The sequence below is a fragment of the Homarus americanus genome, unplaced genomic scaffold (genome assembly GCF_018991925.1).
Source record: "Homarus americanus isolate GMGI-L3 unplaced genomic scaffold, GMGI_Hamer_2.0 scaffold48406, whole genome shotgun sequence".
Lineage (NCBI taxonomy): Eukaryota > Metazoa > Arthropoda > Malacostraca > Decapoda > Nephropidae > Homarus > Homarus americanus.
Genome location: NW_024753828.1, coordinates 5,562,053 through 5,578,022, shown reverse-complemented (window position 1 = coordinate 5,578,022; position 15,970 = coordinate 5,562,053). Strand labels below are relative to the sequence as shown.

General features: G+C 36.2%; 1 protein-coding gene across 1 annotated transcript in view; it reads right to left on the bottom strand.

Annotated features, from left to right (window-relative positions):
- The window catches only part of LOC121855504 (rho GTPase-activating protein 190-like), a gene marked incomplete at its 5' end in the record, with an annotated part of 106,380 nt that overhangs the window by 77,273 nt on the left and 13,137 nt on the right, over positions 1 to 15,970 (bottom strand). Inside the window, 6 exons of the mRNA XM_042350479.1 lie at positions 168 to 354; positions 3,726 to 3,737; positions 6,586 to 6,798; positions 11,878 to 12,347; positions 12,946 to 13,148; positions 14,517 to 14,606. Coding sequence (XP_042206413.1) covers positions 168 to 354; positions 3,726 to 3,737; positions 6,586 to 6,798; positions 11,878 to 12,347; positions 12,946 to 13,148; positions 14,517 to 14,606 — 1,175 coding nt within the window. The remainder of the gene's footprint in view (positions 1 to 167; positions 355 to 3,725; positions 3,738 to 6,585; positions 6,799 to 11,877; positions 12,348 to 12,945; positions 13,149 to 14,516; positions 14,607 to 15,970) is intronic.

Below are 15,970 nucleotides of genomic sequence, written 5' to 3'. Positions count from 1 at the left end.
CAAAATTAATAGAAACTTATTAGGTAGAAACCATTTGTCAAAGAAAGACAGACATAATGAACATTTGACGCTGAACCGAGTCTTACCACACTCGGGCATCACTCATTATGCTACCCTCACAACTGACCACAACCAGAGAACCTATAATATAAAATGGATTAACTTACATGGAAATTCTGTCTTGCTTTCTCGGTGATGTCCTTTTGGTGTTGGTCGTATATAAACTGACGATCATGTTCCGAGAGTGAGTCGAAGCTTTCTCTGCCCATAAAGAGGACACGTACCTCGTCGAGTCTCTTGCCCGGCGTAACATACCCAGTTTCTGCCAGCAATAACTTGAACTTGTCGCGCATCCTTTAAGAAAGAGATCATCGAACAAATCAATTTAAATTTCAAAAGTTTAACAGCACAAATAAAACTTAACAAACAGAAAACCATTGAATTGTTTGTCAGCTAAAAAAGATGCGAAGAGCTAAAGTACTTTGAAGCATAGTGCTGCCTTCATCAATAAGGCATAAGGAGAAGTTGGTAAAAAGCAACGGATTTGCAAAATAAACCCTGTTTATTATGATACCTCAAAACTCCTTATGCCCCAACACACATGTAAGCCTGACTTACCTTGTCATCAAATCTATTATAATCTATCTAATTTCTGTATGCCCCATGAATACCCATCACAACAAAAAAACTAAATACTGTATAATTTCTAGGCCTAAGAACACATTTTAGGAAAAACTATTAAGCCAAAGTAAAGCCAAGGTGTACAACTCAGTGGGCTGGGGGTTTGAGACCTGCTGAAGGGCCTAGAAGCCAATGGGTTTTTAGATGACCTTTGGTACATTCTGAGTAATTCTGTGCATGTAATTTTACTACAGTACAGTTAAGGTTTTGTGGCAAACATATTATGTACAGTGCAAAAAAGAAATAGTAATAAATAAATCAGCATTTAATCTTAGGTATTTATAAACAGTCACATAAGTTTCTCTGATCTTTTCTTACCAGATTTACCAAAGTAACCAAATTGAACATGTTAAACTTAAAAATTCTCAGGTCTGTAACTTCTGTTCAAACTCTACCTACCATGTCACCATATAGTGAACCAAGTTCTCTTTAATATTCATTATACTGAAGGCCCAAACTACCTACATTCTCACCACAAAAACCAACAAGTTTAATCTTACTGCATTTAGAACAAGACTTAGACAGCATCTATTTACCCATATTTACACCTCACATTAAACCGTTAATGACCACAACAAGCACCAAAACTGTTGAGCTTTTATTACTATCAGCACATTTCAAGGACTTATTAGTTTTTAGTCTTTAAATAATGTCCTTCCCATCCCCCCAACAACTTTACCAAACAGCCCCAATTCCAAAAATCACACCAAACAATAATTTTTTTTACCGTCCTATCCAACAAAGCCATTTTCTAACAATCTTACTTATTAGTACCACTTCCCAAACAACTTCAGTAAACAATCCTACCATCTTATTGCCTACTCTAAGACTTCTCTTCCCTCAACACGATTCATAAAATATTATCATTGTACTCCATCTGAATATCCTTTTCATTTCTATATACTGTACAGTAATGCATCCCTGATCAAGGACGCCCAGCCTATCATCTGCACACATCCCAATTTAATACTTGATGTGTGGATGTGTATCCAAGCTATGAAGCCAAACCAATCATCTACATGTACCCTTAACTAATACTCACAGGAATAATGTGAACATGAAGACCTTCACATGCATTAGCCATGTTACACACTTATTATCTTTTCACACACTTGAGACAAAAGGACAGACTTGCATGAGAAGACTTCTACTGATAAACTAGACCCTCACTATTAAGAGGTTCTACATCCAGATGTTTGTATACACCTGTATTTGCAGGTCACAGCTGGGTCATACTCCTGGCCACAGCACTCCCATTTCCCTCCACATTAACTTATGCAAGGTGGATGGACGGATGTATTATCCCACTCCAAACTCACTCACTCTCTCAACACCATGCTGCCCTCTGCTATTCAACACCAACACTTTTAATTTTTTTTTTTTGAGATTACCATTACCCTTAATAAAGGCACCTAAGAGAAGGGTGAGTGACAATGAATCAAAGGCTAGAAGGGGGTGAAAGTGATGTCTTTCAGCCAAAAAGGGGCGTTATTGGACACGCTTGGTCTTGTCCCATAATGTAACATCAATGGGCAGACATAATTGCATCAATGAATCAACAATTGTGTTGTGTATTACATCACTGAAAACACACGCACCCCCACCCACCCACCCACACACACAGACTGCTCTAAACATGGAGGTGTAAAAGTGAATGGGCCACCAGAAGTATTGGTGTTTGACAAGGACCCCACCCTCCCCATCCCATCTTAAAGTGGCAAACACACGCTTTAAACTGTAGTCTGAGCTTTTCCACATCTAGTTATTATATGTCTTATTTGTGTCACTTATGTTACTTGTATATTACAGTATTTGTAATTCGTAACCCATTCCCCAAATATGTAACTGTATATTTTCAGCCTTCTGGCTGCCAAGCTCTTTCAATAAACCGTTAATTATTATTATTATTATTATTTATTACATGCGGCAGCGGGGATGTGACAATAGGTACAAAGACCGACAACTGTGTGCATACCCTGGGTCAGTAATGTACCTAAGACAAAACTACCTGCACTACACATGGTGGTGAATAAGTGAACATACATTATACACATCCTCATAGTTTAACATCTAAATTATATACTAAGGCAGCACTAAAGACAATTGTAACACCTTATCATATATAACAATAACTTATTCAATACTGTACTGTACCTCATTTAAGAGGATTAACTTTTTCAGCACAAGATTCTAATAAACACTCAGTAACAAAGTAAACAGGACCCTACAACTCACCATAAAATATTCAGCAATAAACTAAATAACCTTGGTACTCTACACTATATGAACCCCATGCTCTTTCTCTAGTCAATAACATACTCTACTGACTTTTACCTACATCAGACAGAGTATTATTAGGTTAATAAAAAAGCTAAATACCATTAACATTACCTTATAGAAGTAACTAAGCTGTACCTGTTGATCTATAACCAACATTATCCAAGATACCATTCAAAGTCTACAAAATTCATATCTTACAAAATGGTCTATAATTCACACCAGAATAATAGTCTTTGCAGATCACATTACCAGCCGTAAACACTAAAAGCCAGAGAGAGTAATGATCAAAATATGTTTAATTAATAAATGGCTCTACAGTTACAGTACTGTACTGTACTAGGAAGAAGAAAGGTGTCAAATATTTAGCTAAGAAAGACCAGTACGTTAAAGTTCATACCTTGACTGCTTGCATCTACATTACCTAAGAGTAATAATAACTCCAGAATAAGAATCAATTGTATATTAGCTACCATTACCTAAAAGTCAATAATTATAAGACTGAGAAACAGATGCGCATTATCTACATGATACCAAACAGCTAGTACTGTACTGTATTAACAAAACTGATGAAAAATGTGCATTCTCAGCTGTGGTGTTCTGTTAGCAGTCCACCTGCCTCTTGCCTAAGCATAAGAAACAGGAGAATTTTGCCCACAGAACAACATACAGCTAAAATGTACAATGCTATACACCAAAATTAAGAGCATTATGGTGAGGGGGAGCTACGTATGTTGTGGCATGCACACAGAGGTTTATCACCGTACCTTCGCGGTAGCCTGAAGGATGGCGTGAGAATGGAATCAAAGGATTAGTTGGCAGCACAATGGTGGGGATACTAATGTAAACACTCTTAGGATATAAAGACAATTAAAATCATAACATACACTTAAATTATACACCATTATGGTAAAAAAGAATTGTTAAAAGGTAGGCAGATGAGTAAAAAATTTTAATACTCACCAAGATTTTGTTGTGTTTTGAGATAAGGAGATTTTATGGAGGGTTGAGATGTAGGTGTGTGTGGAATTATCACAGGTCAGGGAGGAATCTAAGCACATTGGAATGACACCACCAATGCATTAACCTGAACATATACAGTACTCTCAAACATAACTTATTACTTTACTATTGGTTCTACTTGAATGGAAACTACTCCCATAGCCCAGTATTTACTTCCACAGAAAATTCAATCTACTAATGTATTGATCTTCTAAAAAAAAATTCAAGTTATACGTTTTAATAATTAAGTATTCAGACATTTTGTCATATATTCAAATTTCATAGTTAAAATTTGGACACATCGCCAACCTTTTTAGAAACACCGTTAGTCTCAATATTTTTGTATAAAAGTTTCTTCAAAAGATTCTAAGCTACAGAATATTAAAAAATATTTTAATTTTACCTCAACTTCCTATTCTCAGAACACTTCCTTGAATATATTCACAAGGGACTTTCACTTAAGATCCACTCACTTTGAAACAAAAGTCTCACAACAAACTACCCTTGTCTCTACCACATGTCAATTATTCCATCTTGCTTTAACTTCATCCCTCACCCAGTTTTCTTATTTATTAATGAAGATTCTCAGTCTTCACTCTTATTGTGACTAACTAACATTCATGATTTTAAAGAACTGTTTTGTCTACTGTTGCTTGAACTTTAGAACCTTTATTTTGTTAAGGTTTGTCAAGAGCTGTACAGTATTTAGGGAAGATTGATCAAGGACTACTTTCTGCTTTAAAACCAGAGAGAACGTATTAAAAATGTCATACACCAACACGACGTCTGGCTGGTCGTTAACTACAACCACTTGATGTACAAGTGTAAAATGGTATTTCTTAAACAAAACAAGTGGATAAGGTGGAGGAACACATAACTCGGTGTTGTAGTCGAGTTGGATTTCAATACCAGGGGTGGGATGTAGGTATGGTACCTCAGGGGATATAAAATAAGGATTTACTCCATACCATCTATTCCTCGCCAACATAATCTGAGTGGAAATCAAATCTTGATAAATTTAGTTTAGTTTCCCTATTGACACCTTTTTATAATAGATACCCCACCAATACCTTCGTCCACAGTACACAAGCAACAATAACCCACAAAAATATGTACAGTGTGTGAGAGGTGAGTGCACTCAAACAGTGTATGTACAGTACTGCCAAAGCAAGAACAAGAATTATCCACCACTATGTCAAATTTTTTTAGTGAAATAGTGCACACGTGAAGCACTTAAACTAAATAAGTTTTAGTCCCAATGATAATTAACAGAAACCTTAAGTTGTATGAATTCAAAGTTGGTCACATTTCTTCTAATATAAAGCTGGGTGTATTTAATATTGTCTTCATTTACAACCAGCACCTCCCTTAACACTAACCTTCCCACATCATAACTCAAATAAGGAGTTAAAGTACCTGCATCCATATTCAAATGACACTTGTTAAGTTAATTTTTATGATGACTTAAAATTCAAGTCGTTCCTCTATTTCAAATATAAAAATCTTATTGCAATACTGTACTGCACGTTTTCTAGTCCTGAACCAACTTCACATGTGTACAAAGTGAATACAAATGAAAAATAAGTACTAATTATCTAAATTTTTGTTGTTTCGCAGTTTCTTAGACTACTAGACTCATAGTACTTGATAATGTAGTACTGTAGTATAATGAAATGTCATTAACAGTGTCATTTGCTTACCCTAGCATTTTTTCATGACACGCCACTGGAATCTATATACTATACTGTACTTTATACACTGTACAGGTACTGTACAATAATACTTAAAATCAGTGCTTTGTGTGTAAGTAACAGCTACTGGGAAATAACTGTGATCAAATACTACACAAGGTATTGGAACTGTAAATTTAAGCCTAATAATGCATAAGGAAAATGAGCCTTCCAATCCCCTTACAACTAAAAGGAAGTCAAATGAGTTTTGGCGTCTTGAACAAGGTGTCTGTGTGATTCATCATCATCATCAATGTTTTATGGTAATTTTCCACTCTTGTGTGAGTAGCCAGTTATGACTGATATTGGAAATTGAATAGGCTTAGCTGCATCTGGTGTACATATTATAAGGAAGTTTCAAAGAAAAAGCCTTAATCTTGTTAGTGTTTGTGTATCTGAAAATAATTTTTTCAACATTTTTTCCATTGGTAAACAGTAATGTACAGTACTGTACTCTCATTTTTAGCTTCAGTTTCTTTAACGTTTTATATAATTCTTTAACGTTTGAATGTCTAAGGTAAAGGTATATCATAACACATACTGTAATTTAAAGTTTCATTTTCAAGAATCCATTAGATGTTCAAAATGAGGGATACCTGTACTGTATAGAGAGCAATATATAGTCAACAGGTGTTTCCTAGTGAGCAAAGGGACAATTTGAACTTGACTACATCCACAGTGTTCATGAAGGCAGGAGAGATGTCAATATAATGGTATGAAGAGGTCTATATATATTTTAATTACCACGCTATCCCACTATAGTGTAAACGTTAAGAACACATCTTGCAATAATTCACATTATTTTGTGTTATAAAGAATTTAGTAAATGTACTGAACAGGACTGTTAAGAACAGCCCATTATATTCTCACCATAATATGAACCCTCAAAACTCACTCTCTCATCTCCAGTTCTGCCTGGAGAGCATTAACATGATTTTTGAACACCGTTTCTGCTTCATTGGAGTCGAGGACGTCAAATGGAATACGAGTGTCAGCCGAGTCGAGGAGCTCAGCATTCTCTGACCACGGGATGTCTTCGTTGCAGCGCAGGAAGTATCGATCAAAGTCTGGATGTTCACTTATCCTTTGTTGTATACTTAGCCAATCCCTGCAGGAGGAAGATTTCAACACATAAAGCACTGGTGAGTGTGACAAGTTACTCTCTTAGAAACTTTGGCCCATCTTCAAAACTGCAAGTTACTGAAATGCAACTGAATGTGTCTAAATACTCGGCATTGCCATTTGCGAGGGATAGGTTCCAAGAAATGGCACGAATTGGCAAAACCGCGAATAGCAACTTATACTACCTTAGTGCACTACTGTATACCTGTACCAAACAACTGACTGGTCACAGCAGCACTCGTCCTCTCTTTTAACTTATCTAATAATAAAACTTTCTTTGTCAGGGTCATCACTGACTTCTGTCTTTTACATTTCACTCCACTAGCATCACTAGCACTGACACTAGGCAGTCATTTAGGGGCCATTTCACACAGAAACACTAAAGTTTTGAGAGTTCAACACTGGATGCTGCATGGGGTGACTCATTGTGCTGCAGGAAAAGGCTTGCAAGCTAGCCACCATAGCCACCATCTGCTTACCGCGAATCGTCGAAATCGTTAATAGCAAGGGTCTACTGTATTATAATTCAGGAATTGATGGAATTTATATCTGAAGACATAAAACACAAATATGCTGTACAACATAAATAAAATATCTGTAGACAATATGAAATGTTACCATACTCTATTATCTAAGATCAAAGTCCAACAACTTACAGTAACTTGGATATCAATAATGCTATAAATATTACCTCACATTTGCCCCATGTATCCAGTAGTGCTTCATACCATGTCTCCTGTAAACTGTGCTAAACACTGTCTTCTGTATCATTCAGTGCTATGTAACACGTCTTATGTATCATTAATCCCTTGAGTACAGGCCCCCTGAGCTGAGTACTATTGTCTGGTGTTAGCCAAACAAAATATTAAAAATGGTGTTCCCATAGTGAAGGGGTTAGTGGAGATACACTGTAGTCTACTAACCCCTTGTGTATGGGGCCCCCTCTGAGCAGAATAAAATTGTTTGGCATTAGCCAAATAAAATACTGTATTAAAAGTGGCATCCCTGTTGTGAAGGGGTTAAGTAGAGCATAAGTTATGCAATTTTTTGTTGCAGAATTTTCCAAACAAACAAGATGAAGATGTGGACTCTTCCCCAGGATCCTTCTTGATAGTTTTGTCCTTAAACCTTTTGTATTATCAACAGATGGACAATTCTCACCCTCTTGCTGGCCGATGACACAAGTTGTGTCATCCAAATCTGGTTGCATTATCCAAACTTCACCCACTGATGATGCAAGGTACATTATCCAAAATGTGGTTTAGACTTTTTGGTTTAACAAAGCTGCAGGACAACAACAATGTGTTCTTTATGAACATTTGTTGGCTGTGCGTGATGCAAGGATTTGTGGCCACGCCCAATATGAGCCAGCGAGCGGAGGTCTGGGAACTGTCAGGCTCTTAGCAATACAACGTACTGTACATTAGTGGCTACTCATAATCCATGTCACAACTTTCCTTTCCAATCTGCAATGAACTCAATTACATGTACAATATGTACATAATTCTAGATATTCTGAACATCTTGACAGGATATGGCTACTGTGGACTTAAATACAAAAATTGTACTATAACTGTACTGTATATTTCAAATGAGTGCTTTTAAAAGGTTCTTATAGACTTTAAATTATTGTTTTGTATTATTACAAATACAGGACTGTATTAGCTTTTATTTAAGTGCAATTTCTGGTTGGAAAGGTAAATTCTAGACACAGTTCTAGTCACATCCTAGTTCAAGCACCACCTTCATGACAAGGTTACCTTAATTAAATACAGCACCTATACTTATCCCTAAATTTGTACTGTAATACTGTTTCTACCACCTCTAGGTTAAGGCACCACCTTTATGATACACTACAGTCACCACATGGAAACCATCAGATACTGTATAACATTTATAATTACACTTTTCTTCAGAGTTATGAATAGCTAAAGTTTCTGATTTTCATTATTAATGACATTTGTATTTGGAACAGAAATAAACCGTAGTTAATATGATTAATACTTTCTACATAGCACTGTATCCTCTGAACTGGAAAAAAAAACACAGGAAATTATATATTAGCACTGTTAACTGACATCAAGTTACGTACACTTAATAGGAAGTTTAGTAATGTACAGTATAACAGAAATATACTTCGCATTACTCTAACATTCATAGATATTAACTAGTACAGTACCTTTCTTTGTTTCCAACTATAAAACTTAATACAGTACTACCTCAAATTCACCTCCACCCCCAAAAAAAACATTATTCTTGCATTAAACTATACAATACATTGGGGATACTAATTAGTACTGTATCCCAAAGTTGACTCTCCAAGCCGTAATCCATTTACTTTTTTTTTAATACTATACCAAATGTTCGGGCTATTTTTTAGTTATCAGAGAATGGTTATTGGACCATTCGAGCTAATTCTTCAGGTGCCTACCCCCACCTGAATGACTTGTTTTCTATTTAAATATGAAGGAAAAAAGGTCTAAAATATAATAAGTATACTATGTCAATTATGATGAGACAATAATAAAAAAAAGAACTTGAATCTCCTAATTACCATTCCAAAGGAAATGTACATATTTCAAAGAAGCCAACTTGTACCCACGTGATGTTTACCTTCAACCGTGAAGACCTCTCGTGACTCGTCTCACACGTCACACTTATCAAAAATTTCAAACATTACACTCTGGCAATCATCCTCTTGTAGCCTTAAGTATAGTAAGTATTTCACTTTGTTCATGATAGATTAATGTAACACTATTTTCAATTTTCCAATACAGTACTGTACATAGGAAAGATCTAAGATGAGGGAAAGGTGCTTGGTAGCTTATGAACTTCTTTATGTTAAAATGTTTTGGTGATACAGGTAGTAATTTTTTTTTCAAGAAAAATATATTTCTATATTTTATAGATATTAAGCGAATCATTCTTGAGTATGTTTTAAATCTTTCATGTCAATACAGTACAGTATACCGGTATACAGGAGTATTCTATTTACTACATTGAATGATGTCGTCGCGCTTCCTTCCAAAATGTTTTCCCCCCCGAGTATATTTCATTGTTTGGTTGTTGTTTTGGCAGAGTTTAGGCACTACCAGTGTTTGTCACCTTAGATTAGGTTAGATTACAAATTTTTAGAGGAAATGTTTGAACCTAATCATTCTTACAGTACGTTTGACCTGCCCAAGCCTACCAATTTCAAGGGTTCAGAACTACCAACCCTCTTGTTTTGCAACATACCTGTATCTGTTATTATTGAGTAACCCGTATCAACTGCCTGTTATTCCAGTCTGAAGAACCCATTTGTGGGGTGACTTAAAAGCAACTCAATGTTCAGGATGATTCTTCACACTTACTGCTTTCAATGTTTAAAAAAGATGACTACCTGTGAACATAAACTTATCCTGCAGTAACATGGTGGTGGACCTACAGTACCTTGATGCTGGACCTACAGTACCTTGATGCTGGACCTACAGTAACATGGTGGTGGACCTACAGTAACATGGTGGTGGACCTACAGTACCTTGATGCTGGACCTACAGTACCTTGATGCTGGACCTACAGTAACATGGTGGTGGATCTACAGTAACAATGACTTAGGGATGTTAAATACATTATACCAATATTTACTTTCGATTAAAATGAAAAAAATTAATTGAGTTGTAGAATGAGGTAGACAACACTGTATTATTTCCCCACATAATTATGCTTCAATACAGTACAGTCAGTATAGCAAATAACTGATCAACACAGACACTATTATCACCCTGCCAGTGTCAACACCTGTCCATAACTGAAAAAGATGAGCAAAGTTTCAGCTGACATGACTTATTATCCCAAAATTTTGCAGGACTAATTTCATTCTTTTGATGTCATGATTTCAATTCATCAGAGGTTTTTTTTTCCCCAGTGTTTTCAAGTTATCCACAATGACATCACAAACCCTTTTAATTAGATTACAACATCCTGTATCACACAAGGTCTTAATATGATATCAATTACAAGCTGCCACACAAGATTAATGAAAGAAAGAGTAACTAATTATATTACAAGGTGCTAGACAAGTGTATATAAAAGAACATAATAACAACAAGCAGTAAGATAGTCAATGGTAACATTTAAAAAAAAATAAAAATAAACTACTGTAATGGCAGTTGGACCCATAACAAAAACTTCACAGAAATGTGCACGTTAAAACCTTTACCACTGGTGATATGAATCTTTCACTACCTTTACACCTCATATACCTAAGGTTTAAAATACTGTAGGTGAAAATGTAACTCCTACTTAGGTTCCCACCAAGGCTTTCAGCTCAATTGAACAACACCTAATTCCTCCAATGATATTCTGGTCATGTAAAGAACCACACATATATAAATATACTGTACTGGTGTGCTCTTTCATCTCCTACCATCACTACTCAGAATCAGTTATTTTTCCTGTATTCTCTCTCCCACATTCTTTCTAATTTATTAAAGAGATTAATCTCCTCTTGTACAGTATCTTTTAAGCTCCATCTCATCTACCAATCAGCCTCAATTCAGTTGGTGGATATTTTCAGCCTCTCAAATTCAGCAGTCTAATCATTTTAGCAACCCTAGCTACCACTGGTGACAAGAACCCTTCCTAATCTCTTGTGTGGTTCTACTGGTGATCACTAATACTTCACTCCCACTTCAACCTAAGCACTTGAGACACACATCCCCTTGTTACTGTGTCTGAATGGCAGGTTTCACTCAACTAATCTTGCAATCATAACTAACAAGCAGATGATCAATTTAATTTTCCTTTACCAAGTATTCTGACAACTTGTTTTACCCGAGTTCAACTGTTATAATAAGGCGTCAAACAAGATCATCGGAGAAATATTATTCATCACATAATACTGTATGCTGTCAGTCAGTCACATGAAAGAAAATATAACTGTCTTCATTAAAATTTGTCACAAAATATACCATAATAGAATATGTACAAATACAATACTGGTAAACAGTAAATCACATCTGTAAACCAATACAGTATCTTATTGAACTATTTTTTCTGAGGCATAAAGGCACATAACACTCACCCATCCTCTAAACTCTGCAGGTCCGGGAAGAACTCACGCAGAATGGAGGGCAGCATGTCCATATATGCCTCCACTTTTCTCTGGAGGTATTCATCTTTGAGTTTCTTGACGTGTCGACGGAACAGTTTGGCCGCTTGGTCCATACCAAAGAGGTCCACATAGTGTATAAAATCAGAACTTTGAGCAAGTTTTTTACTAGTTGAGGCCCATATAGACCGGTAGTCGAGAACATGAGTGCGCACTAATCTTTGGAAGGCATCTGTTGCTACATCAAGAATTTCCTTTCTATGTCTCGCTGCCTCATAAAACGGAACAATACGAATACGTCCTCGATTGCGGTCTATCAAATGTGCTAATGTCATAAATGCACAGTCCACATTGACATTTTCATGAGAGGAAGTTTCCACTAATGGGATGTTTCCCTTAAACTCTTTTCTGCTGGCTAACTTCTCGGCCTCCTTCACATATACCTGCAAATAAATGGAAAGAAGTTTTAAAAATCTGCTCACTACAAAATACAAATATCTTATTATTCATTAGCATAATCCCCCCCCCACAAAAAAAAACTCACACCTATAATTATACAATGTACAGGTACTGTACTACTTCATAATTTCACTTCTAGAATCCTATTTACTCAAAACATTGGTACAATACTGTATATAAATTTATCTATCTATTACTGTTATTCCTCTACCACCTGTGTATGCAGTGCATAAAGTGATACACTACAGACACTTAACAGAAAAATAAAAAAAAGAAATACTGTATTAGTTACAGGACAAGGTCACTGAGGACTAACAAGCACTCCATATACAGTACTGGGTATTCTTTCTCACATCCTCTACCTGCACATCAATTTAAAATTCTCAATATCACAGTACTGTACTTCATATTACAGTACTTACAGAGATTACACCAAAGACTCAGGCTACACAATATTCTGAAGTGTTAATATTTTTACTGGTTATAAACCAGTGAAAAAATAATCATTACTTCATATATTGCATTGCCTGTGTTCCCTACACCTTATCTACCAACATACACTTGGCTCATTTATATCCTTACCTCATTAGCTTCATCATTCTTTGTTGTTACAAGAACAACTGGCCTTTTAGTTTTAAGGCAGTTGTTTAGAATACTGGCAGTAAGTTCAACTTGACGTTCTAAAGAGCGGTTGGGGACCTGCGAGACATCAAACACACACAGGAACCCGTCGACATTAAGCTTCCCATCAGGCAAGACACGCTGCTCGTATTCCTTCTCTATACCTGTTGACACAAACCTCATAATATTAATTTTCAAGAACACGATTTCTACAATGTTTATTACCTAATAAATATGCCTTCAATGGGTCTCAACCCTGTTACAACACCCCACAACCCTCTGAAGGCTGATGGCACAACAACAGATCTGAAGCACACTGCTCCTTCCAATTACAATTAAACCATATAACTGTAATATCTACTCCAACCAAAAATTACACATCTGCCTAAAGCTTTAACAATACTATACACATCCACTGATGGTCACATGGATAGTCAAGGGCATAACATACCATAATTAATGTTGTGCTGCTGGGTGTAACACACTCTTTAATACACCACAAAGAGTTACTCTACTCATGTTTGTGGCCACACATGAATAACATTTTTAGCATAATCACACCCTGAAATAATCCTATTTTATTTTTTCACTAAATTCAGCATGAAAAATAAATAAATAAAATCCAGAAACATCAGACAAATCAGAATATGGTTTAGATAATGAGGTTATGAGACTGATATCCCTCCTTATCTGCTATTCTAGATTCTTACATTCTTTATAGAGCTACATATCTTCCTTGATAGCTTGCAACACAGCCTTTATCAAAGTTTCAATAAGTTATCTTTCCTGGCTCTTGACCACCTACCTATGTGGGTTTTTACTGTAGGTGTTGGAGCTGCTGTCAGTACAACAGCTGTATGATCCAGTGTCAAGGAATAGCACAGGACAGACAGACATTGGCTAACCATTATCCCAAAAGATCAGCCAATTGATTAACATCTAGGTCCCAAATTACTGCTGCGAAGTCAACACCATTGTACCAAAACACACCTTTCTTTCATCATCTCCCTTATTTAAGCCATTTTCATAGTACAGTACTACCATCTTCATATTCTCATTTAATAAAAGCTAGCTCACTAGAATGACTAACTAGCTCCTTGACAGCTTTTCTCGTTTCAGTATTACTGAGCTGTGGTACTTAAAAAGCTTCCTCATGACCAGCATCATATTTTTCTTTTCTAACTCATAAATCCTTTCTTACTGCATTTCTAGCTTATTTATGTTTTTTACTTCTCCAATATACAGTAACAATTATCCTGTACTGTATCATAAAAGGTAAATAACCAATAGTACAGTACAGTATAACGTATACAGTAAGCTATGTAGTAGTAATTCTCATATAAACATGAGTACAGTAACTGCAATATGCACGGGTACATGTTATAACAATCCTCTTATGTGAAGGAACTTTTAATATACAGTATACTGTACAGTAAATACAATAATTAAAAGGGTACAGTATTTTATAAAGTGTCCCACCAACCATGGAAGGACTTAAGCCTATAAACTGATTACTGGTTTAAGAATCTTACCTAGCTGGTTCTTGCATATATACATTAGTTTCTCTGCCGACTGGATCTTGGTGGCACAACAGCGCTTGATGTAAGGGTCCATCTTACCCGCTGAAAAAAAGAAGAAATTATATATAGTTGTATACAGTAAATAGGAAATGTTACAATCATTATTTTAAAATAAACAGAAGGTAAGTAAACAAGCAAACAACAGACAGGTTTTTTATAATATGATCAAGATCTGGTTAAAGCTTGTGTCTGCACATGTTGATCAACAAAGTTCTCTAGTCGGTCAATCATTTAGCCAGCAGGTTTCATAATGGTTCTTATTCCAAGCATTAAAATATGACTATAATAAAGTTGGATGTCATCCTCCTTGTACAGTCTATACTTCACCACCAGGTTCAAAAAAAATTTCAATAATCACAATCCAAAGTTTCGACACCCCCCTGGCTGAGTGTTCGCCAAGGCCAGGGTTGAGGTAAGGCTGGGTGATCGGATTCAGACATTCCACCACCACAACACTCCGAGACTCACAGCACACGAGCATCATAGTGCCTCGTTACCACATTGCTGAACTAGTCTGCGTCCGATCACCCAGCCTTACCTCAACCCTGGCCTCGGCGAACACCCAGCCAGGGGGGTGTCGAAACTTTGGATTGTGACTGTACTGTACATCTCCTGAGCCTAGATAATTTTCTGGTTTCCTAAGTTCTTAACAGTTTCCCAATATTCTTGAACAATTCTCAAACACTTCAAAATTCTATATTCTCTGACACTTTTCCAACACTTAGCACTTTGGTGAAACATCAAAACAAGTCCTTCAACAATTCTTCAATGTTTCTAATACTTTTACAAGACAACAAAGTTCCTTCAACACTTGTAATAATACTACAACACTTAAACATTTGCATTTCTTCCTTTAACACCTTCCATACATTTCTTTAACAGTGTAACACTTCAAAATATTTCTCCCAACTGCAATTATTCAGTATTTTTATCTCGCGTCTGGATGATGTTAGTACTGTATGATCAAACTGTCTCCATAAACTAACAATGACATATTAGACATTTTGCTTTTCTGTACATTAATAAGAATGTTTAGAGCAGAGGATTATGGTCACCAACCCCCAGATAAGAGTGACTCAGAACAGTACACCCACCCCCATCCTCCCCTAGACACAAGGAATGTTTACTTTTCTTTCTAAACTTAGGGAGGCATAATCCTTGAGATGTCTATTCCATCAGCCTCAAATGTGGAGGTGCAACAGCTCTCACACTAAAGAACACATACCCACACACTTTCATACCTTTATTGTTAATAGTTACAACAAATAACATTACAAAAACACAAATCCCACCACACACTCATACATGCTTATAACATACAGTAACGGCTTTATTCCTCCTCACCCACACAGACACTAGTGATGGGGGGGGGGGGGATAGGTCAAGGTACACTCTCACCATAAACT